The 24,065-nt window shown below is 38.2% G+C and overlaps 1 protein-coding gene across 1 annotated transcript; it reads left to right on the plus strand.

Moving 5' to 3' along the window:
- The first annotated feature begins 3,224 nt into the window (after positions 1 to 3,224).
- On the plus strand, positions 3,225 to 24,065 carry LOC101846044 (BRCA1-A complex subunit Abraxas 1). Its single transcript, XM_005089681.3, has 7 exons — positions 3,225 to 3,621; positions 11,105 to 11,195; positions 11,820 to 11,923; positions 12,891 to 13,093; positions 14,732 to 14,857; positions 15,243 to 15,327; positions 21,268 to 24,065. Exons 1-7 carry the CDS (start codon positions 3,550 to 3,552, stop codon positions 22,177 to 22,179), a joined length of 1,593 nt encoding a protein of 530 aa, XP_005089738.1. The 5' UTR covers positions 3,225 to 3,549; the 3' UTR covers positions 22,180 to 24,065.

The following is a 24,065-nucleotide window of genomic DNA, read 5'->3' on the forward strand; positions in this document are numbered from 1 at the left end:
CTCTCTCTCTCTCTCTCTCTCTCTCTCTCTCTCTCTCCCTTAAAGTTGAAATCAGGGGCAGCTGGTCCATAGAGCACGGTCGTACACTGCCGCCCAAAAGTTTTAGCGCACAACACCCTCAAGGTGACAACAAAAGAACCTTTTGCCATCCATCATCCAATCAGTTTTACGTACCATACCAAGTTCTTTTGCTTCACCCAAGTAAAAAATAGTATGTTCAGTGGTGTAATCTATCTCAGAAAACGCTCTATGGGACGACCCAAACAACGATGATGTTTTGACCGAGTTTCTTAGTAAATATTAATAAATATTAATAAGGCGGTACAATCTCGATGTGCTCCAGCCGAACAAAGCCCATAGAGGCAGTCTAAAAATAACGCAATCTCAAACCAGATCACGACAGCCTACACAATTCAATGCCCGTATTATGATAGCTTTGGAGCAATCCATCGGAGTGCTCCCAGCGATGTGCGATTGGTCCATTGTCTTGCCATTTATATCTCTAGCCCCACCTCTGTAACCCTGAGCTTGAGCGAGGTCAACATGACGTAATTAGGTCATTGTGTTAGAAGTTGGGATGGTGTAGTGGTGAAAGTTTTATTAGTACTCGAGTGTGTATTCCAATGCAAGATAAATGAAGTTGATTGCAAATAAATTCAGTTCACCAAACAAAGTAAAAAGAAGAGAGTGAATGAATTAAGTCCTCACCAAACTAAAAATATCAAAATAATACAATGAATAAAAAGTGGAGTGGCTTACACAACAAATTATACTCCTTGTAGACCTATATTAGGCCTACTGTTTCTCCTGTCTGCTTTTTGGAACTGAGGACCCCAAGTAGTCTAATACAGGTTTTACTGATCTTGTCCATGTGAAACAACGCATTAAAGTCGAAAGTCATCAAGAGCGCACGTAAAAAATGCCGTTAAGTATCATACTTTCGGACAAGTAGACATAGCAGCGCAGCTAGTCGTATGTCATCGCATTGCAACGTCTCACAATAAAGAACTGGTGAGAAAGAACAGGCACATATTGTGTAAGGTTATCTAGATCTAGTGTATTTTGTCCTGTGAAACTCACGAACTCGCCCTTCGCGGTCATGAAAAGGGTGCTTTGTCGGGGAACTGGGGTATTTTTCGCTAATGCTATGCAGGCTCTTCGACATTTTTTGCCCACTCTACAAAATGCATCTGCGTTTGTCACCGGAATACAGTGGAACTCGGTTTCAACGAGCTCGGATTCAACGAGAACTCGGATTCAACTAGATGAGATAGATTCCCCGTTTTTTATTCTTCTTTAAAATCAATAAAAATAACCCGGATTCAACGAGCACTTAAATCAGCGAGCTCGGATTCAACGAGGTCGCTTCCAGGGTGAACAGCCCCTGCTGACGTGGCTTCGCTCTTTTTTTCTCCCACAACGAACTTTATCTATTCCTGGAAACCATCCATTGCACCTGCATCGTGAACCATTATACTTATACACTTACCCGATTGCATGCGACCAACCAGCGGCCTTTTTTCATACCAACACATGCGTTGTTGACACGCGCACGTGTCTACTCTGGTGTGTGTCGAGGTTGGAGGGGCGGCCTTCTCTCGAGTGGCTGTGTGTGCGTGTCGGGGGGGGGGGGGGGGGGAGGGGCACTAAGGGGCCCGGCGATGAACCTCGGAGATACAAACACGTCAGTCTTTTTTTTTCTCTAGGCAACTGATCATTATTACAATGATAAGCTAGTCTTGACGTAGATCTGCGTAAGGAATTGTGCGCTGGTCTATGGAATCAAAAGTTGCCGTATGCTAGGCTCTTCACAACAACACAAGTTTTTGGTAAACAATCGAGATGACACAGGCGTGTGCATTTGAACGAATCGGTCTTTTTTTTTTTTTTTTTGCACAGCTCATAATATGCAGGCATTTCAGGCACTACTTGTGACTTCTCTTTATACATTACTCGCTCAGTGGCTGTAAGTATCTGCACAAAACCTCATGTTTGCTATAACGAACACTCGGATTCAACGAGGTTTTAGGCCAGGCCCGGCACCTCGTTGAATCCGAGTTCCACTGTATTCCATGGCCGTCTGAAACAAGGTGGAATTTACAGTCTCGACTAATTAGTTTTCATTTGGAAAGGAGAGATCCAGCTCTGTCTTGGAGAAATTCAGTCTGAGCACTGGGACGATAATTCCATTCACGATGGTATCCTGAATGTATTAAAGAGCGAAACATTTCTCTTTCTTTTTGCGCTTTTTCAACAAAGTATACACACGCGTTGACGCTGTTTATGGGAACCTCTAACACAGAAGTACAGCGCCCATAGCAACCTAACAAGTTCTAGACACGTTTAAAGTAGCTGTCGACGAAATGAGAAACAGTATACTTGTTCCATCAACAAGACAGACAACAGAGAGACACGCTTCCAAGAGACGCAAACACAACAACACCAACGAAATTGCTGCAAAGCAGGCCTGTGATATAGATTCTAATAGTTACTCAAATTGTGACAGTTTCTTGAAGCAAAATAAAATCAACGCACTCTCAATCTGCGATTCATCCAAATTCCAGGAGTATCAAAAGTCGTTTCCAGCAGTTCTTTTAGGATCGTTTACAGAAATATTAGACTACTGTTTTGCTTAAAATCAAATTACAAACAGAATTATAATGTGTCGTTCATGTATAATCCAGGGCCTTTATTCAACTCTGCAGGACTACAAATTCGAGACAACATTAAAATTTAGAGAAGTATGCAAAATACCAGAAATTGCACTGACGTACGTTTATGTCTATCCACAAGGATATCATTGACAGCATGCCCAACTTCGCCAACATAATAATGGACACTTTTGCTCCAGCCAAAGAACGAAAGGAAAGCTTCTTCTTCAAATAGATTTTCTCAAAACAGGTAGGATGAAGAAAACATCTAATTTACATGATGCCCTTGACTATCTTCAACCTGCTTTAACCTAATTGTGCACGCCCACTTTTTAGACCCACGATCCGCCCCTGGTTGCAATAACACCCCAAACAACTACAGAAGTGTGTAAGTTACTGTAAGTGTATCTTTTATAATACCGGGCATCTATTATTGTATTTGTGTTTTTGTTGATTTGTAATTTGTAACCTTGATCTATTGAAAGTTCAGCCCGCCTCCCTCTAGGCCCTATTCTCTAATAAAAAGAAACCAGATATTTCGCACTAGCTATTCCCAGATTGTGCTATAGTGACTTTATTTGTCCGTCTGAGATGTGGTGCAACAGTAATGGAAATAAAGCATTTAAATCTATTCTTTTGGCATTATAAACCATAAATTTACGGTAGAAATGATAATTTTGCTATAGATTTCAAATGATATATTGTAATTTATAGAAGTCAAGCTTTTTGAGACTATGGAATGTCGATTTTCAACCGCACTCTCAAAAAACTAGAAATCCGGGAATGATGTTAAAATCAAAACATGGTGGAAAATAGCCAATGAGTCATGGTTTGAAACAACTCCCCGTGATTTATTGATCTACAAGATATTTCATATCATTCTTATTTTTCAAGCAAAATGTCAGCATTAATAGATGGTGCTACTTTATCTGGCTTATTGTTCAGTCATATGAACAGCTCTGGCTGTCAGGTAATACGCTCCGAAGTCCGACAAGAAGACAGACACAACAGTCACTGCTGTCACTGCGCTCTTGACATTCTTCTACTTCTGCTGAGACTCTTCTTCCTGATTTGGTCCATCATTACTCACGAAGTTGACACTGGACTAGATCTAACTCAATATTTATTGCTCGCTCAAAGTAAATTTCAAGATTGTTGGTATTTACTTTCACCCTTTTCATGATAAGATCTAGATCTAGTCTAGATCTAGATTCTAGATCTAAATCGAGATCTAGAATTCTAGATTTAGATTCTAGATCTCTAGATCTACTGGCAGTTGACTGGCGCTCACAAGATGTTCTCCCTTGTTTGTGTTAGTTTTTCTGTTCATTTTGTAACACAGATTTCGATTCTCTTTTTGGAAGGACTTCCGTAACGAGCGACCACCCCATCAAACACAATAAAGAAGAGGCCTAGACCTAACCCTACCCCTAACCCTACCCTTACCTTACCCCTACCTCTTCTACCCCAAGCCCTCAATTCTGCTCTGTCTCATAGTCATAGTACCGCAAACTGGCCGTGCGACCCCGTGGCGCACTGTCACAGAGACCAAAACCCATATTTTTACCCTCCTAAAACGCTGTGTGATCATGCATACACAATTGATGTATCAGAGGAAAGAGGAGCTTTTCCTCTTTTTAGTGGTATTATTTCCAATTTGAATCAACGATTCTTTTGAAAGCAAAATATTGCGGGATGAAAGACAACACTATCAAGGTTTTCACTGTCGCGGCAGCGCGTTTCGAGTATTGATTTTTAAAGTGACCTTGGTTGAACAGGAACGGGGAGCGTATGGTATTAAATACTGTATCAATCTGATTCGTCAATATTTCAAGATGAGAAGATGCTCTTTCCGGTGATATATTTCTAAAGACTATATCCTTAAAGAATTAATAGAAGAGATTTGCGTGTGAAAACTTTCGGTGCTGTTTTTTTTATGGAACCAGTGATCGGACTGACTACGGAAATATATCGGCAGAAAGCCCATTCATTCCTCTTCAAGAATAACACAGCCATTTTACGCAAATATACACCGGACGCTCCCCGTTGGCTCACAAGCAGGGCACCATGGCCCCGGTTTCGTTTAAATTCTCTCTTCTTCCCTTCAGCGCGGCCCAGTGCGCAGCCGATAAACCGGTGGTCGCGAGTGGTGATTTTAACCTCCCCTTGTATTTCTTGCCGTTTTGGTCAAAAAGCCATGTTTACGTCTATAAATTTCCATCTTCTGGTTATTTGATAGCCCTGAAAAAAATTGAGCTTGTTCTCTATGTGCATAGGTGTGTGTCTACAAGTTTTTGTGAATGTCCACTCAAATTTAAGAATGTTGTGACATCTCATTTCGCAATTTAAAAACTAACATTTTTCTGCAACTTCAGATGTTCATCATAACTTTGTTAATTTAAATGAAGCTACATGACATGTATAAATATGATATCAAAATGCTCAGAATGATAAATTCTATATAAGGTAGTGCAGTTAGTTTTTATATGAAATCAGCAGACTTTGAAATTTCAGTTTGTGGTACACCTACTCTCATAGGGGTGGCTCGTTACGGAACTCCTCCCCTATTTTTGTTGGTAAATTTATAGAAATCGTCCCATCTCATAAAGGGTGTTATTTTGTAGGTTTTTTAGGGCCCTGAACATGATTTTGGCATTGAAAAAAGTCACAAATTGTTAGTTTAGAAGTTACACTTTATTTCAGGGGGGAGACCCCCCCCTGAACCCCCCCCCCCCCTCCCCTACCCGGCCTACTACACTGCTATAACGTACTCGCACGTCAGGGGGAGACCCCCTGAAACCCCCCTAATGTCTATAAAAGCATGCATTATCCCAAAAAAATCCTAAAACTAAACCTTAACTTTTAAAAAACTGACCTTATTCGTATATCCGACGGCACTAAAGTGGTGAAGGAGCTGACTTCCGGTAGTGGATGTGACGCGAAACGGGAGTGCTTTATAAAAATACCTTTTTGTCTCCAAGCAAAGTAGATCTAGCCTAATAATCTACTTTTTGAGATATATTTGTCTTTGATGATTTGTTGTTTTCATTTGAACTAGATCTAGATCTAGATCCAGATCTATTACTTACAAAGCCAAAATTTTATGCCAAATTGTGTAATATTTCACTTATAACTTTTGGCAGTCTATGCGCACGCAATTGCTTGCACAGAAATTCAAATTTCGAAGGTATCATAGTTTACTATATGCCCGCAATTATATAGACTCGCAGGGCTCCCCTTTACGCACATATATATGTGCGTATATTACCCCTTAAACCTGCAGATTACCCCCTTAAGGTTTTGGTGGTGCGTGAACGTTACTCTTAAAAATTTCGTTTCGGGGGTTTGCATACGCTTTAAGACGTATGTGGTGTGCGTCAGGCAAGCATCATTTCCCCCCTTCTCTGCGCCGAAGCCGAGTCAATGATTTAACAACACACCCACACACATAACACTGCAGTCACCTTTTGTCTGTGGCTCTGTGTCAGAAGCAGAAGACCTGGCATCTACTTATTATCAGCTGTGCGAAGTATCCGGCGACACCGGCCTGCTTGAGCAGAGAAGCTCCGCCCACATTCTGGTCTCTCACATTATATTTGCCGGTGTTGTGCCTTAAGTTTACCCTTGCCGTGAGATTACCTCCATCCTTCTTTAACACACTAGATCTAGTAAACATGAATAGTCCGCCGTCGAAAGACTGGGATGGCTCTGATGAATAATGAATTAGTTTATTTTCCAAACCTGCCACTCATCCCGATGTAATCAGGATATCTAGATTTTTAAACCCAAATTTCAAGCATCACGATTTTCCCGATTTTGTTTGCGTGTATCCCGATTTTTTAAAAATTCCGTCTGTTGTGCCGACTCTGCCTTCTTTTCTGTCGAGGGAAGCACTCGTTAAACTTTTTATCAGCAGAAACTCGGAGCACCATTTTCCGAAATGTCAATGCCGAATTTAGTAGTTGTGTTGGATCTTTGCACACACATGTTATTTCAAGTATGTATAATGGAAGTAGTATTGGTTTGGCATTCCGACTTGGGACATTCTCAAGACCTAGGGCCTAGATCATTTTCGCTTTTATTTTTGTTTCAACTCAGAATTTTCCGATGATGGCCTGATAACTGTTTAGATTAAATTGCGACGCACAAATGATCAATATTATTCGTAGTTCTGCTGTTACTTTCAAAACAAGCTTTGTCCGAGTTCTGATTAGTCGGGCCCGTCATCAAGACCTATTGATATCAGTAAAACTGCTTCAATTGCTCGTTCGCACCACGTGACATGACTCCCACCTAAGTGAGTTCCGCGTGTGTCGGGGACCGTTGACGGGGTCAATTTAAGTTTATGCACACCGGCTGAAGCGTTTTTCGGGACTTATCCGGGGGGGGAGTGGGTGGGGGCGTGTAAAACACTTAAACTAGGAGAGCTTGACGTGATACTTCAGGATTTTAAAAATAATGGTAAAACACACACAGGCTCGCATACGCCCACACACACACACACACACATACACACATACACACACACACACACATATCCCAGGACATTTTTTAAGTCAGTTTGGCAGTGACCTTGGAAATTTGTCGTTGATCCCAATTTTTTTTCACCAAATCCCAATTTTTTCCCCCACTGAGATCCTGACTTAGATTTCATAGATTGGCAGGTTTGATTTTCTGTGTATTATCACAGTCGGAATTGACCCCTTTTGGTTGTCAACTTTATTTTATTTTTGATAGACCCAACTGCCACCACCGTTCCCCCCTCCAAATGGACACAACTCTAATTGTAGTCAATATTATTTGCTGTTACAATGAAACCTTAAGTTTATTAAAAATCGTCAGCATTCAATCATAGTAATGGTCACTCTATGTGTGTCTGTGTGAATGTGCGTGCAAGTTACGTTTACATGCAAAAATTCTTTCTATAAAATTAGGAAATAATTGACTTTTACCCTGTAAGTTTCTAAAACAAGGGTTTAAATACCCCTGAAGACAGAAAACCGAAGGGTGAAGGAACCTCTTAAGTTGGTCTGAAAAGGGGAGCCCTGGACTCGTCAATCTTTTCGCACAGTGTCATGTTCGGACTGGCGTACCGAACTGGACGAAAGGACTTTGAATCTACAAGAAAGGTTACTGTAGAGTGATTTGAATTTGAAGGAAGACCACCCAGAGTTACATTCCATTATGTTGCTATGCAGCCTCATGTTTTTTGTTTTTTCCTGAAGCAGTTTTCAGCTGAAAATCTTAGGAATCCAAAAAGTCTGAAAATTAAAAGAACAGTTGTACAGGCAGCGTGGAGGTTTCTGATGTCAAGATAAGATACAATTTAAGTAAAGACTCAGGTTATTTATCAATTCTTATCCTCTCATCTTAGAAGAACGTTTAGGTGCGCGACAGATAGGGGAAACATAATTCTGAGGGGCAAACTTAAAGAAGAGGGAATTTAACGGAATTGCCTGCCTAGCTAAGTATGATACCTTGCCCACAATTGCATGCATATAGCAAAAATGTGTTAAATTGGTGCACACAATTGCGTGTGTATAGTAGACACTCCCCTTTTTTAAGATCTAGATCTAGGGGGTATGCCAACCTGCCCCCCTTCCCCGCCCCCACCCCCCCTCCCCCCCAAAAAAAGGCTAGATAGAGGGTTTCAAGAAGGTAAAGGGGGGGATGGGGTATTTCACCACACTGTAAGCTGTTTATAAATATTAATTTGATGTTTCGCTAAATAATTAGGTTTGAGATTTTCTTTTGAAAAGTGTTAGACTGCAGCCAAAAATATGGAAGCTTAGCCCCGAAAAGCAGTTTTTTAATGAAATTTTATAAAAAATTTTACCTAAATGTCACTTTCTGTCACAGGACTTTAATCTATTTATATATAGGGCCTACTGACAACCTTACAGTGACAAGTTACTTTAACTTACTAAACTAATTTTGTAGTTCAGGAGGAAGTTACAATACAATTTCAGAGATCGCAACAAACTGATGAATTGGACTTTGTGACTGAGTTTTCCCCATAGCATTTTCTAATGTCGGTAGAATTCAAAACCAGTTACCTGAAAGTGGAAGACAGGAACGTCCAGTGAAATTTGCAGAGCCCCCAAATGGACAGTTTCAGTATCCAATCAGATGTCAGAGTGCATGAAGTATTACTGTACTGCTAATTTTAATGCCTCTCTCACAATTCAAATAGATTTATTTTGACTTCCTGCTTCTTCTTTCAGTTTGACACAGTTTTTTAGCTTTTAGCCATTTTATGTTCAAAGCATTTTTCATGTACACCCCTTGTTACATATTTCACAAGATCTGGTAAAAATTATGTCAAAACATTGAAAATATTTCTGGGGTTAAATAAAGTTTTAAAAAAACTTCAGGCTTCCCACTTTCCCAATTTTTTTCAGGATTTTGAACTTTATCAAATGAATATATAATTTATAAATCATTGGAAAGGTCTTTCAAAGAGTTTATCTAAAAATGTTAGGAGAAACAGCAAAGGCTTGTGAAAAAAGTTATTTAATGAAAGGTAACTTTACCTTGATGAAAACACAATCCCAATTTCACCAAACTTAGTTTAATAATCCATTTTATCGAATTCACTGGCCACAAATATCAATGTACACAATAAAAGAATGAAATTTTAAAGAATAGAAATAAGTTTAATGGAAAAAGGAACGTAAATGAAAAAAAATGCGAGGCATCGTGGTGAAATCAGGCGCTCATCAAAATAATGAAATGGAAGATAACGTCATTTTCACGCTGAGTTGGCAATTATTTTTTTTTAATGTTCGTTGTTTTTTTGGTTCAGCACCTTTTATGTCTATTTAACCCCTTCAATGCCTCAGGTAAATAGGTCCCTGTCCCGAGGGAAATCCAATGAACCAATGAAGGCTGCTCAGGGGTGACCCCACTCTACCTTCCATAACTTTTTTATTTATGAATATTTCCTCATGAATTTCTGCATGTACATTCTACATTGAAGCGCATGATTTCCATAAATATAATTTTGGGGGAATTTCATTGAGAGATAGATGAAGAAAAGTTGGAGTTAGTAACATGATGCCCAAAACAACAACACCAAAACAACATGAACAACACAATTCGAGTTTATGATAAACTAAGACCAGAAAAGGGGAATACATGTTCTGTGAGTGTTTGCAGGTAAAGAAAAAGTGACTAGAGGCCTTTCCTACCCAAACTTGAAACAAAGCTTGTAAAATCATTAACGTAAGCCCATCTGTGTTTATGCCAGTAAATCATGATTGTGTGGTAGATGTGTTTGATCTAGATATAATCTTCTCTTCGAACAAAAATCTGAAACTGACGCTTTCAAATGGGGAGAAAATAGAGGTAACCATAAAGGGAACGTACCCCAATATAATTACAAGATTTTAGCAGTAACTTCCCTTATAGTTGGTATCAAAACAGCCACTGTCACAGTCCCGTAAATTCTACGGGCCATAGACGCAGCGCTACACAGTTCAGGCCTGTAAATGCTACGGGCGTGGCAGCGAAGAGGTTAAAAACAAATTGTGTCGCAACATGGCGGAATCAGGCTCTTGTCAATTTTTGGGCATGTGGAGTTATTGGTATCATCTTAAAGCTTGTTCAGTTGTCTTTCTATATGTGAAAAAAGTGACCATCCATCTTGAATAGAAGTCAAGATCAGATTGATGAAGTTGGTTAAATTTGCGAAACTGGTTGGAAAATGCCTGTTTAACTATTTCTCCAATTTTGATATTTTGACGAGCGCCTGATTTCATCATGATGCCTCACAAATAGAGATAAAATTCATTTGAAAAAATGTCTGCAACGTCGGCACAGCCGTTAAGACCACGAAATCATCATCGGCATCAAACAAGACAATCACAAAAGAGTGTGATATTTTTGTCCCTAACATCATTTGACTTGTTTATTTTCTTCAGATGTTACACATTCTGTTGCAGTCTAAGTTAAACAGAAATGACAAATAAACGCGTGTAATTGTGTTGGATTTGTTATGGATTCTGACGTTAGGTGTTAAACCGACGTTACCAACTTACGTTTTTAGCCTCGGCCTCATGAAAAGTCATCTGGTTTTTTCGTTAAAATCTCAGAGAAATGACAAGTTCGAATGGAAGATGTTGGCGACTTGCAGGGAGGGGTGTGTCACAAACAACTTTAACTTTACTTTTTACAAGACTTTTTGGATCCAGCAGCCATCCGAGGTCTATCCCTTTGGCTTGAACTTTTGACTCTGAACCGTAAAGTAGACTTTTTAAAAAATGAGTTTGATGGAAGATGTTGACCTGGTACATTTGCAGTAGCAAGGGTGTTTGAAAATGTGGAGTGATTTGCTGCCACCGCCCCCCCTTCCCCCATTTTTCTTAATGATCTTAACATTTTTTCTCTTGATATAATAAAATTCCACATCCCATTGATGTATCTTCTTTTTCTTTTTTTTTCTTTTTTTGCAGTATGGATTTCTACTGGGGGAACGAGTAGAGCAAATCGAGGATCGAATAAGTGACTCTCAGATTCATACTGCTGATGTCAATTCCTACACATGTGAGTATAACTAACGAAGAAAATAAAATGGTACAGGGGTTGCTGAAATTCTGCTAAGAAGACTCATTTGTTGTTGATTTTTGTATGAGTTTAGCTCCATTTTACAGATAGGTTCATTTTGAAGGCTGATTTTAAGTTTTAGGGTTTTGGGGTCTTGCCTTTGAATTGAAAGACTTGTCCCTTGTACTCGCTAAAATGAGTAAGATCAACAGTGTCTGTAGTCACTGTTTTTCCTGAGTATGGAAAAAAAATTATTGTCATACCTTAAACAGATTATTTATAGTGCCTCTCTTGGGTGTAGACTTTCTATACATGTGTCCAATATGTGACTCTTCTGTAGAGGATTTATGGAGCCTTAAACAATTAATGTTTTGAAAAAATTCAAGATGGCAGATGTTTACCCCTGGTTACCATCGCAATCAAATGTTTAACCGAAAATGCTTCTATTTTTTTCTTATCTGTCGCTGTATCGCCTAGTATCATCATGCAGCATAGTTAGTTTTTCTAAATTATACTATAGTTCCTTAGGTCCCTATATTTTTTATAGTTCCTTAAGTCCCTTAACATGAATGATTGCATTTTCACCCAATTTTTTATTTGTCTTCGTTGACTTTTTTTTTACAGATGTGTCTTCTTTTGTTCCCTGGCCAAGTCCGGATTATATGTACAGTCGAACAGGGTGTTTGAATGAAGAAACAATTGCCAAACTTTTGCCTGATAAGGAGCAGGTGAGTTCTAGTGATTTTGCTGAAAATATTGCAAAACTCGCTCTTTTTATTTCGATTGATAATGTGAAACTTATTCCCTCTACTTGTATTGTATTTTGAAATGAGTGGCCTTGCTTTGGGTTGGGTTTATTTTGTGTGACTATACTCCATCATTGTCTCATACTACTGAGATACAGTGACATATTTGTATTCTTTAAATTATTACTTTCCCTGATCACAAAGACTGTTGTAGACTGGAATTGATAACATCATACTTCCCTCTAGAAGTAGGTCTGTTAGACTGTTGAGGCTCAGGTCTGTGAAGACTTCTGTTTAAAAATTGAACTTTGGAAAAAAATCTTCCTAAATATCTGAATTGCAATGAAGAAAATCGAATGTTGAGTGCTGTCCGTTCTTTTCTCGAGTTCTGGCATAAATTGACATGTATGTGTGTCTATTTGAATTGCCTTTCTATACGTAAGGTCCTGTGGGTATTGTCTTCTTAGCAAGGAGAGCACCAGCTTAATACAAATGTTTTACTTACTAACTGAATTTACTGCTCAAATGTTGTCCATGGGGTGCCTTTTCAACTTACTCAGCCAATCTTTTAATATGCTACACCTTCTATTCCAGACCATTTTTTACTCTTTTCATAATTCAGGTATGGACTCTTTATAGTCTATATATAGCTTATGAAAATCAAGACTTTTAATTCCTTTAGAGGTTCCTTCTTCTTGGGTTTTGTGTTGATACTGACAAGGTTTGGTTAATTTCCAATCCATGTTTCGAATATTAGGATACAATGTTATCATTTTGACAGTCAATTAGTTTCAATACTTTTACCCCACTTGGAGGGATGCTCACCAAGTTTGAGGCTATTTTACAAGCTCAGTTGTGAAAGTTAATTTAGAGCTGTGTACTAAAAAATTACTTTTTTTTTCTTTATTTTATATTCTATATCAATTTGCTCCTCATTCTGTATGTACAGACTCTTGTTGGGTGGTACAGCTTCCGTCACCAAACCAGCCTTCGCCCTTCCTTGAGAGAGGCCACTCTTCACAGCAATCTGTCATCATGCCAAAGTTTTCGAGGAGAGCCACAGGACTTCTATTTTTTCTTGTGTACATCATTCATAAAACCTCAGGGGTCAACTCACATATGTGATCATGGATTTCTACATTTTTTGAATGGGTAGGTCCCAGGTGTTTATTTATCCATTTTTATTTACTTTGAGAATACTGGGTACCAAACATGGTTTGATGCATTGTTCTTTTTTTTTTTTTAAACTCTTGACAAAGTGTAGTGCTGTTCATGTTTTCAACCTGTTGCATGGTCAGAGATATATGAATGATTAGCTCTGCAACTGATTTGATTTGATTTTCTCTGACTCACTGACTTCTGATGCTGACACTACGTCGGAAGGCCAAGACACATGAGAAATGCTGAACCCTGTTTGTTTTTTTAAATTCACTCTCAAAGTTACAAACATGGCTGAAAAAGCTAATTTTGACTCATCACAATATAAAAACTTATACAGCCAGATGCGTAATATTTTCTAGAATGCATTTCTGTCGCAATTTAAATGTTCAATTTTTGTTCAGCAATCTTAAGAAAAAGAATGTCATTATTTATCGGATCAGAGTGTGCTCTTTCTTCAAAATGAAGCATTCTTGCGAAAATGTAGTCAGGATTGACGTGAACATCATTCATGGGCGCACCTCCCACTCTCTGCTGGTCTTATTGCTAACCAAAGCTGATGCCGTGGTGGAGGCAAAATCAAACGGGTTGTAACCTTTTGTTAAGGGCTCTCACTTCATGGAAATAGTGGTCACTGGTTTGAATTAAGCATAAAATTACTAGGGCACTTCTTCAGCTCTATTTTCAAATAACTTTGCTCCCGATCTGAGACTTTTTCAGGACTGAAAAAAAAAAGACTGAAAAAGTTTTACATCGCATTTTCAAAGTGAAGTTTGGCTTGAATTCACCTGTTAAAATCAATTTTTGGCGCATTTATTTGATTTTCTTTTTGTCATAGTATTGAATTCATATGCCCCTTTTCCAAGAACTGCTTAGCGTCATTGTATAGTGTAACAGAGGTTGTTCTGGTACTTGCAAAATCGGCACATACATGTCTTTTTCAATGAACGGTTCACATAACTTACAACTTCAAATACATATATAACTATTTTATGAAAGCGAAAAGTTGTTTTGGACATAGCAGTCCATGCAGCTATAGAACAATAATGCTTTTGGAAAAACAGCAAAATTAATGCACAATCTGTGACTTCGCCGACCTGCCCAGCCAATTTGGACTACCTAATTATATTTTCTGAGTTTATTCCCTTCCCTTGCTTGTTCAGATTCTCAGAGTAACTTGTTCTTGGTCTATCTTTGCCTCATTTACCTTCTATTTTCCAATGAGAGCAAGATGTTCAATGCTTTCATGATGATTCAAGTTTCTTAGAAACCGTATTAATTGTCTTTTCCCAATTCTCTTTTTTTTTTGGTGAGAGTTTTATGAAGGCCTCTTTCAGCACAGCGCCTGTGCCTTCTTTGATTTCTTTTCATTCCATGAAATTCTTAACAGCTATCCAAAGAAACCTCATTTCTGTGTCTTCTAGTTTATTATCATTATCTGTTAATTAATATTCACTTGATGTATAATGTTTTGATATTTACCAACTGATTTTGCTTGGAACAATATCTAAAAAGAAAATTGGTACTAATTATGCAAAAGCAGGTTCTCAATGTTCCTGATAGCTGTTCGTACAAATTCATGTTTTTTTCCAGCATCAGCTGTTCATGAATCATTCCTATTGGATTTTCCAGGTCCTTTGCAAAGGTTCCCATGTCTGTTATGAACTTGGGTGATACAACGAGAACAGAGTATCGTAAGAGGAGCAATGCGACACTCTCTCATTCGTCCACGATTGGGAATACGTTTCAGAGACACAGGTGGGAAAGACTTGGATGTGCATACAGTAAAACATGCTTGGTCTTTGGAACACTTTTTCCATTTGTGCAAGGCTGAAGAATTTACATAAAGTCAGATCTTAATTCCTTCTCATGGGATGTCAGAGGTGCTTCTTTTCCATTGTGGTACATTTTAGTGGTTAATCTGCTGGTTTCAATCAAGACTGAATTAATATGGCTTTTTTAATTTAAAATCCCTGAAAAAAAAAATTGATATTTGAAGAGAATTGATGTCTTCTTGAATATGCCTGAATTAGACTGTAAAGTAAGAGAAACAGTTTACAATGAAATAAAGATTACTCTCCATTTATTCCTTTGGTGAGAATTATTATTATATTATGTTCTTCTGTTTCATGGTGCTCTACAGTAAAGATTTTGTACAGCCCACGGGTGAAATGGACCAAGTTGTAAAGGTGGACCGACTGGCCAATTCTGTGAACAAATCATTAATGGTGAGGTTGCTTTACCTTGTATTCTGTGCATATTATTTTATATGGATGAGACTCTTAAAGTGAGTTTGATTGTTTCATAGTGTGTCACTAAATTATGAGTTTATTGTCAATGTGAATTTACTTTGTCAGCTTTTCACTTCACTTCTCAAGAGTGTATAAAAAATATACAGTTAAACCCTACTTGTTGAAAGAAGTTTGCAACAAAGTAAACTATGTTATTATCAAAATAGACAGATGTCATACTATTTATTAGCTTCTCTTAGCTTTGCTTGTATTGTGTTGATGTGAGAGAAGTGAGAATATGTGTTTGATGGAGTGAAAGAAGGTGATAGGGCTGAAATGAAGATTAAGGAAATAGAAGAATTTCATTTGATCAAATCTGATTTACATTGTGCCATGAAGGTCTAAACAATGTATTGTAAAAACTGTCTGTTTTGTGGTTCTTATTATGATAAATTAAGTCAGAATTGTAATTATGAGTTATTTGCATTATGTTTCCAAAAAAAAGCTGACGATTCCATAATAGGGTTTGATAAGTTTATTAACGGGAGGAGCTACCCTTGAGGACCATTTTCTATGTTTATTGCCCGAGATCAAATCTAAGTACACATATAAGTTAGACATAGTAAAATCTCTTGTTACGCAATTTTATTTTGGTATAGCTAGAACGGTTGCTATGGAAACGGCCGCCATCTTGAAAATAAACAAGGAATTTGAAATCCCTAAGGTTTTCCGATTTACAGACCAAATTTGACCAAATTTGGTGAGGGTATACCTGAACCAAGCCCTATCATAGTAACAGCGAGTTTTTTTCAATAAATTCAAAAGAAAAAAAATTATGAGAATTTTCCCAAAGTATAAAAAAACTTTTTCTAAATTTAAGTTGCGTAATCGCTTGCCAAAGGAGGAAAAGTATTACTTTTTTCGCAAATATCTTTCTGTTACATTGATGGCAGCCTTGCCAACTATGTTTCCTGAAAGTTTCATGTCAAAAAGATGAAAACTAAGGAATAAGTAGGGAAAAAACTGCACAAAAATTACATTTTGCGAAAACCGACAATAATTGTGTGTGTGCGTGGTGAAAGGGACCACATGTCGCATTTTGAAAAATCCCGTTTTTTGGCATTTTCTTGTACAGAATTAATTTCTGAACAATGTGCTTTTTAAATTTTGAAGATATCTTCAGTAGTTTTTGAGACATGGGCGATTTTGTAAGGCAGGGTACGGAAACAAAGTTTTGAGAAAAACGGCTCTAAAGTTTCACCTTTGTTTCTGCAGAAAAAACAAAAACAGAACACCCTTTTTTCATAACAAGTCACCATTCTAGTAAAAAGGTTTTGCTGTTGCTGAAATATAATGTTGTTAAATCATGTTCATAATTATTATTGTTTTGTTTAAAAACTTGATACCCCCCTCCCTCCCCTTCATCTCCTGCAACACACACAGGCAAAAAAAGTATCTTCACCACAGTAACTAGGGAACTTAACACTATCAATCATCAGGGTCAGAGGAAAACTTTTTGTTCCTTACCCACTTATCAAAATTGCCACATATCCAGATCTTAGAACCCAGACTCTCCCAGGAATAATTTTGTTCTGCATACATTTAGAATTAAGAAAACAAAAATGCACTACTATGAGTAAGCTAGATCTAAACTAGATCTAGGTCTAGGTTTATCAAGAAAGAACAGCGTAATTATAATTATTACTATTAATTATCATTATAATAAATATTTATTAGTTTGCTAAATCTAAATCTATTTCTATTATCACTGTTGTTTTTGTTGTTGTTAATCTTTACTTGCTTCGCTCGGTTCTGCTTCAAGTGCGGGGTCTGGAACTGGCGATGGCACCACAGATCGAACTCATCTTCTTCTCTTCTCCCAAATCGACGTCAGAAACGAAATAATCGCATATTACATCTCTAATGTCTTCATCAGTTGCCATTCTGACATTCCAATGCGTCTAAGAGAATTGAGAAGAGACACAATTTCCTGCTCACGAATAGCAGTACTAGATCTAGATCTAGATCTACTACTAACAGTACTGGTAGAAGTAACAGCTGGCAGCTCCGCCTTGTTGTTGTGCTTCGAGACGACCTGACAACACAGTCGCTTCTCACAAACTAACTTTAAAAAGCAGCTCTACAAAAAAAGAACAGCTTCAAAGTGTTTATATTACGTCTTCAAAACAAATTCACCACCACATTGAACCGGAATTTCAAGAAATACGGTTTACACAGGGCAGAAATAGGCGATACAAGTTTGTTCTCCAAAGAAACAAAAGGGTATGGATGCGCAAAGTTTCGCTTTGTTTACATGTTCTAGATATTCATGCGCACTACCTGCCATTGGAGAGCAGAGAGAATGACCTAAATTTTAGTATGCAATGTGATTGGGTAGACTTTATGAATGGACAAGAGAAACCATCTGCAGTGTTTACCCTGAAAGCCAGTTTCCTCACGCATTTTTGGGGATTATGCAATATACCTCGGGTTAAAAAACACCTTTTAAAATGTATTTTAAAGTCAAAATAACCCAAATCCTTGTAAATATCAATAAATAAATGGCTGAAGAATCCATTTTTAATGGAACTTAGTTTTTGTGAAAAATTCTATTTTTGACCTTTGAAGCTTGATATCTCGGGTTGAGAAAATGCGACATGTGGTCCCTTTCACCAGGCACACACACAATTGTGAAAATTCACTATATTAATCCATCCTCATGTTTTTAAAGGCAAATTACCTGTAGAATAAAGTTTTTCTCAATTGTATCCATGCTATTTTTAGACAAAAAACTTGTTGATCTTCAAAAATCAGCCAACATAAAATGTGCATAGCCTGACCCAAAATCTGCAAAATCAAGGGTCGCTCCTCCCCTTAAGGAAATAATGCAATTTTAAGTCCCGAAATACTTATTTTTTCCATGTTGTAATTTTCAGTTGCTTTGGTTGTCTTTTATATTTATTTATGTTTTAAAAAATTGATTTGGAGGGGGTTAGGGTAATCTTTCTTCTGTGTTTATCACGGCGAAGATATTCGGAGACGTCTCCGGCGAGCACCCAGTAACTATCCGGAGACGCACTCTCGCACACAGATATACATCTTTGGAGGGTCAAACTGCGTATTATTTACTGCAGATCACACATATAGCCACTAAAACTGTCGCAAATCAATTGTTTTCAAGAAAATTTCACTCCTAACTTCAAATATCAAATTATGGGTGTAACACCCCCCCCCCCCCTCCCAGATTTTTCTACTTGGTCTAGAGCCACAAAGCATTTTGATTGGTCTATCTCTGCCGGAGTCGTCTCCGAATAGATACTGCGCTTTATTGCTGAGTAGACAAAATTTGTCTTTTCAAAGGACTGCCCCACACTGTATTGTATGGACTTTTTTTTAAAAGTGAGCCTTTGTGAACAGATTAACATTAAAGAAAGAGTGAGATATGAGTAGCTCCTCTCAGTGGCATGGGATGGGGGTTGTACTCACTGTTATTAAAACAGCAGACTATTTTTATACCCCTTATTCACTCTGGTTGTAACAAATGTAGTTACATTGATTTTTTTTCCCCAAGCAGAAACTAGTTACCTGATAGTGTGCATGAATAATACAGACCTGCCACTCATCCCGATTTAGTCGGGATATCCCGATTTTTTGCCCCAAATCTCAATCCTCCCAATTTTCCCGATTTCGATCGTGTGTATCCCGAATTTTTGTCCCAGTCTGCTGTTGTGCCGGATTTTTCTAAAAACTTACTCTGCCTTCTCCTTTATCGCGGGAAGCACCCGTCGAACTTTTTGTCAGTAGGAACTCGGAGCACTATTTCCCGAAATATCGATGCCGCATTTAGTAGTTGACTAGCCCCAAGTTGTGTGTGGTCTTTTCCCGCACTCAGAATTCTCCGATGATAGTCTTGTAACTGTTACAATTTGGGACATCTGATAATCGATCATATTCGTAGTTTCGCTGTTACTTAAAAAAAAAAAGCCTTGTCCGAGGTCTGGTAACTGCGTGTTCACATCAAACACTAGGACGAGCGACAGTCTTTCTCTAACCCTCACACAACTACATGTAACTGCGTTGACAAGACTAACATACGGTTGTTGTCGTTGCTTTAGTCTGAACACATGAGATTTGTTGGTACATTTGGTCGGTCGGCCGCCGTCGTTTTTCTAGAAGTAGAACGACTGTTACTCATCAGAGTGTTTTGTGTGAACGTGCAGTTAATTGGACCCGTTAGGAAAATTGTTTCAATTGCGCATTCGCGTCACGTGACATATCATCGCCGTTTGAGTTATGCGTGTCGGGGACGGTCAGTTGACGGGGTCAACTTAAGTTCATGTATTTCGGGACTTATCGGTGGGGGGGGGGGGGTGTAGACACTTGGACTAGGAGTGCTTGACGCGATGCTTCAGGATTTACCAAAAATAATGATAACTCGCACGCACGCACACACACACACACAAACACACACACACACACACACAAACACACACACACACACACACCCGCACGCAAACAAACAAAGACACCCAGAGGACATATAAATCTAGGCCAAGGAATTTATGGACACCCCTGGAAAAATTTTAGGTCAGCTTTGGCAGTCACCTTAGTGATTTGCTGTTGATCCCGATTTTTTTCTCCAAATCCCGATTTTTTCTCCCTGAGATCCTGATTTTGGGGTTTCATAGAGTGGCAGGTCTGATAATATGAATTCTAGTTTGATTTTTTTGTGCAAAATGTATTTGTGTCGCGACATGGTGGAGTCAGGTTCTCGTCAATTTTTGGACATCTAGCATTCTTCCTAATATCATCTTAAAGTTTGTTCATTGGTCTTGAATTGTGCCTTTAAGGGGGGGGGGGGGCAACACCTGAAGGCGATCTCGCTTATTACTGGACCGAATTTTACCAAATTTCACACATATAACAAGCATAGTAAGGCGTCTTTAAATCCGCAATCAAATTTGAGAAAAAGTTTAGTTTCCATGGATACGGTGGCCATATTGGATTTGTTGACATGTCTTACGTAATGAGTAGGCCCTACTGCACTTATCGCTCATGGAAATTGAATGTTTTTTTGCATGTGTGTTCGCAAACAGTTGATCTAAAAATTTGTCTGTTGTTTTTTTCTGAAACGAATTAGATAATTTTTAATGAATTTTTTCCTGAGGTAGCATTCAAGTTTTCAAAATCCACACTCCAGACACCACCAACAAAAACGTATTCGATATATCTAAAATTCAACAGACCAATTTTTAGTATTACATCTTCTCTTCATTCTATGAAAATTTCATGAAGATAGGGTGAAAAATGGTGGAGTTATTAAGAAAAGTATAGAGAAAAGTCGCGTTTTGAGAAAACGGCCGATAAAGAAAAATAAAATACTGACTTTATGAGGAAATGGCGGTGACAAACATACCCGATATGGGAAGAAATACGGTTTTTGGGGGTTCTTATGTGATGAAATAGTTGTAGGAGAGGCTGAGGAAGCTAAAAATGCCTACAACTCAAATTCCATAATTTTGAAAGGACATAAACGGTGTTGAGCCAAAGAAATAAAATTAGAAAAAAACTGCCCAACGCTCAGAAAAAAGATGGTTTCTTTGATTTCACAGTTTTGACAAGCGTCCGATTTCTCCAGGCTGCCTCACATTTGATGACTATTTTACATGATGATCATTAATTATGAATTGAGGACTTGAAAGTCTGTGAATAAACTTATTTGATAGCACAAGTAAAATGATTGTCTATTGTTCTCACAATCAGAAAAAAGTTTCATGAAATCGTCTTTACTCCTCATCCTACTTTACCTTCCAAGCCTGTAATTGTTTCGTGCTGGTTATTTAGTTTTTTTACTCCTCTGCCTTTTTAACTTAAAGCTAACTGTTACTGAAAATGCATCCCTGAATGGTTTTTTCATGTGCTTGTTTTTTCTTTCAGTCCATGTACACCAAAGTGTCACAGAGTGAGGCGGCACTTGGACTTCTGGAAGTTGATGTACGCAACCTCCGTACTCGAGTAGAAATGCTGGAGCAGGAGGAGATGAGCCGTGTTTTTGAAGAAGAAGACAGTAGAAGAAAGGAAGCTGAATTAAAGGCCCAGCGAGAGGATGAGGAGTTGGAAGCGGAGGAGCAGAGCCAGCTGAACAAACTTATGCTGGACCTTGGTCTCACTGAACCAGACCAGGCAGCTGGGTGGGGTCAAACGGCTTCAACCAGTTCCTCAGGTCAACAGCGGACTTTGGACTGCACTCCTGCACTTGATTTATCATCTTATGTTCAAATTGACACTGGCATCAATGAAGACTCAAACAGTTCCCCAGAGATTGTGTGTTGGTCTGAGCTGCCACCTATTTGTACTGAGGTGAAAAGTTCTGGGGGTGCTGGAAAAGAGCCTGTCATGAAAAGTGAAGTGCAACGAACTGCAAGCAAACCTACTGGGTCTGCCAAACCTTCTTCTGTGGTTGTGAACGATCCATTGGCCAGTCTTGGAGACATTGGCAAGTTGAAAAAAGACTTGAAACTTTCAGATTCAAAAGTGAAGAATGGTAGAGAACAAGTTGGCAAACAAGCATCTGCTCCTTCAAAATCTGTGAGCAATCTGAACCACACCAGCCCAGGACCTGCTCAGGTGTCAAATAATGTACAGAATCCAAACGCTAAGGGTATCAAACTGAAAGACAAAATGACCGTGTCAAAACCAACTGGTGCCAGTCTTTCAAATGGAAATGCAGACTCAGAAGACAGTGACACCCAAATGGAAAATGTAAATTCAAATAACTCGCTGGAGAATCCGGATGTTCTTTTTGGTGTTGGAAATGAGACAATCCCTTCTTCATCACCTTTATACTAAGATGGCCGTGTTTGTTTAGTGTTGACAGGGGGGAGCTGTGTTGTTGGGTTTTTTTAATAGTAGACCTATTGGTGAAATGCTATTCGAAGAGATATAAAGGCTTTGACTAGTTACAAATAAACTGCTTTGGGCTTGCACTTCATTAGTACTTTATGGTGATAGGTCGAGGAAGAAGCAAAGGGGTAATTTTATCAAGCGGGACACCATATGAGAGTAAAAAGTATCCAAGACAAGGTTTTGTACTATCAGTCGATATATATGTTTAAGCCTGGACCGATGTGAAAGCCCTTTGTTTGTGTATAGCAAATGTACTGAAGCATAAATTTTGCTGTGAGTCTTGCCTTCTTGTAAAGGAGAAAGACACAGGGTTTTGTCATATTTTGAGGGAGTTACTGGAGCTGGCCAAGCAGAAAATTAACCACCAATGCCAGAATAATTTCAATAGTAGTAGTAAATGAGGGTTGATTGTGAATGAGATTTATATTTGATATTTGCAAAAGGTGCCATTGGTGTCCAGTGATGCGCATTATTCAATGTATTTGCTTTATTGCCAATTGCCTATACTTAAATAACGAATAAATTTTGACATGTAGTTTAAAAATTGACTGAATGTTTCAAATGACATTTTAAATAACTATTTTGACAATTGAGTTCGTTTCAGTTGCCGGTACTTTTATTACAATGACAGGCATTTTAGATATTTTGACTTGTTATACAGCACATGCTTTATTCATTTGTATACATTTTCAGGATCATGTGTGATCTTTTCCTCTTAAAGAAAATGTGTTTCTGTTGTGGTATAGATGCACCTAAAAAGCTTGTATGTTTGGTAAGAACAGACTCAGGTGATACATTACAGGGTTTACTGACCATATGACCTTAGTTCAATGCACTTATCAAATAAAGAAATTTGGCACGAGCATGAATTTTATTTCTGATACAGCCGAAAATAAAAGAAACAAGTGCCTACTTAACTTTCTCTTTGTTATAAGATGGTTGACAAGCCACAAAGCTTTGTTTGGTCTTAGAGATCAATTTTTATACCTAACCTTTGACTTTACCAGTTATCTGACTATCACCTCATGCCTCGTACCCCTTTAACCTGCACTGTACTATATATGCAGTGTCATGGGCAATCATTATTTGACCGTAAACTCTATGTGCAATCTACAAGTATTGAAATACAGTCTGGCATGCATATAGCGAACACGTAGGCCTACATATTGATATATCCGTGTATGGCGAACAGATTCTCAGGTCCCAAATTTTTTCTTATTATATGTGTATTGTCTTTGAATTTCAAACACATACAAAGTTAAATTCGTACATAAATAAAGGGTTTTCTTTGTCCCTCTGATGTCATTATGTGCGTGCTAGACTGTAATTACATAAGTTGTTTCTTGTGTACAAATTGGTGGTTTTTTCTTTTATTAGGATGTGCTGGACCTTGCTATTGTAATGTGATGTTTTTATGAGTGAAAGAAAGATTTTTACATGCAAACTGACATACTTTGACTGTGATTTTAATGGAGAACACAAACTTGTCTTTTGCTAGCCCATGTGACAAATGTTTAATAATTATGTTGCTTGACTTTTTTTCTTGGTCTGATGTTTCCTGCTCGCTTAAAGCTTTCTGAAGGTGTGTCCCATCCATCACCACTTTCTTAGCCATATTTCTACTATCATTTTGTCCTGTCCTTTCCACTGCTCTTCATTTCTTATTCTATCCTGCCACTTTATCACTTAATTCTTATGATACTCCTCATACATCTGTTGATGAAAGTCTAGACTTTATTCAGCACTGTCTTTGTTGTCGTACAAGTTTTGCAGCCGTAGAGTAGCACAGATTTGACATTGGAATTAAAGAGTCGAATCTTGGTATGCAA

Source organism: Aplysia californica, unplaced genomic scaffold (genome assembly GCF_000002075.1).
Source record: "Aplysia californica isolate F4 #8 unplaced genomic scaffold, AplCal3.0 scaffold00008, whole genome shotgun sequence".
Taxonomy (NCBI): domain Eukaryota; kingdom Metazoa; phylum Mollusca; class Gastropoda; order Aplysiida; family Aplysiidae; genus Aplysia; species Aplysia californica.

What these genes read in the sequence shown, in the direction of transcription:
- LOC101846044 (XM_005089681.3), top strand. Translation starts at nt 3,550, where the DNA reads ATGTCAGCATTAATAGATGGTGCTACTTTATCTGGCTTATTGTTCAGT. An exon ending in TTTTGCCTGATAAGGAGCAG is followed by an intron (nt 11,924 to 12,890) that starts GTGAGTTCTAGT and finishes CTGTATGTACAG; the next exon opens with ACTCTTGTTGGGTGGTACAG. An exon ending in TTTCTACATTTTTTGAATGG is followed by an intron (nt 13,094 to 14,731) that starts GTAGGTCCCAGG and finishes TGGATTTTCCAG; the next exon opens with GTCCTTTGCAAAGGTTCCCA.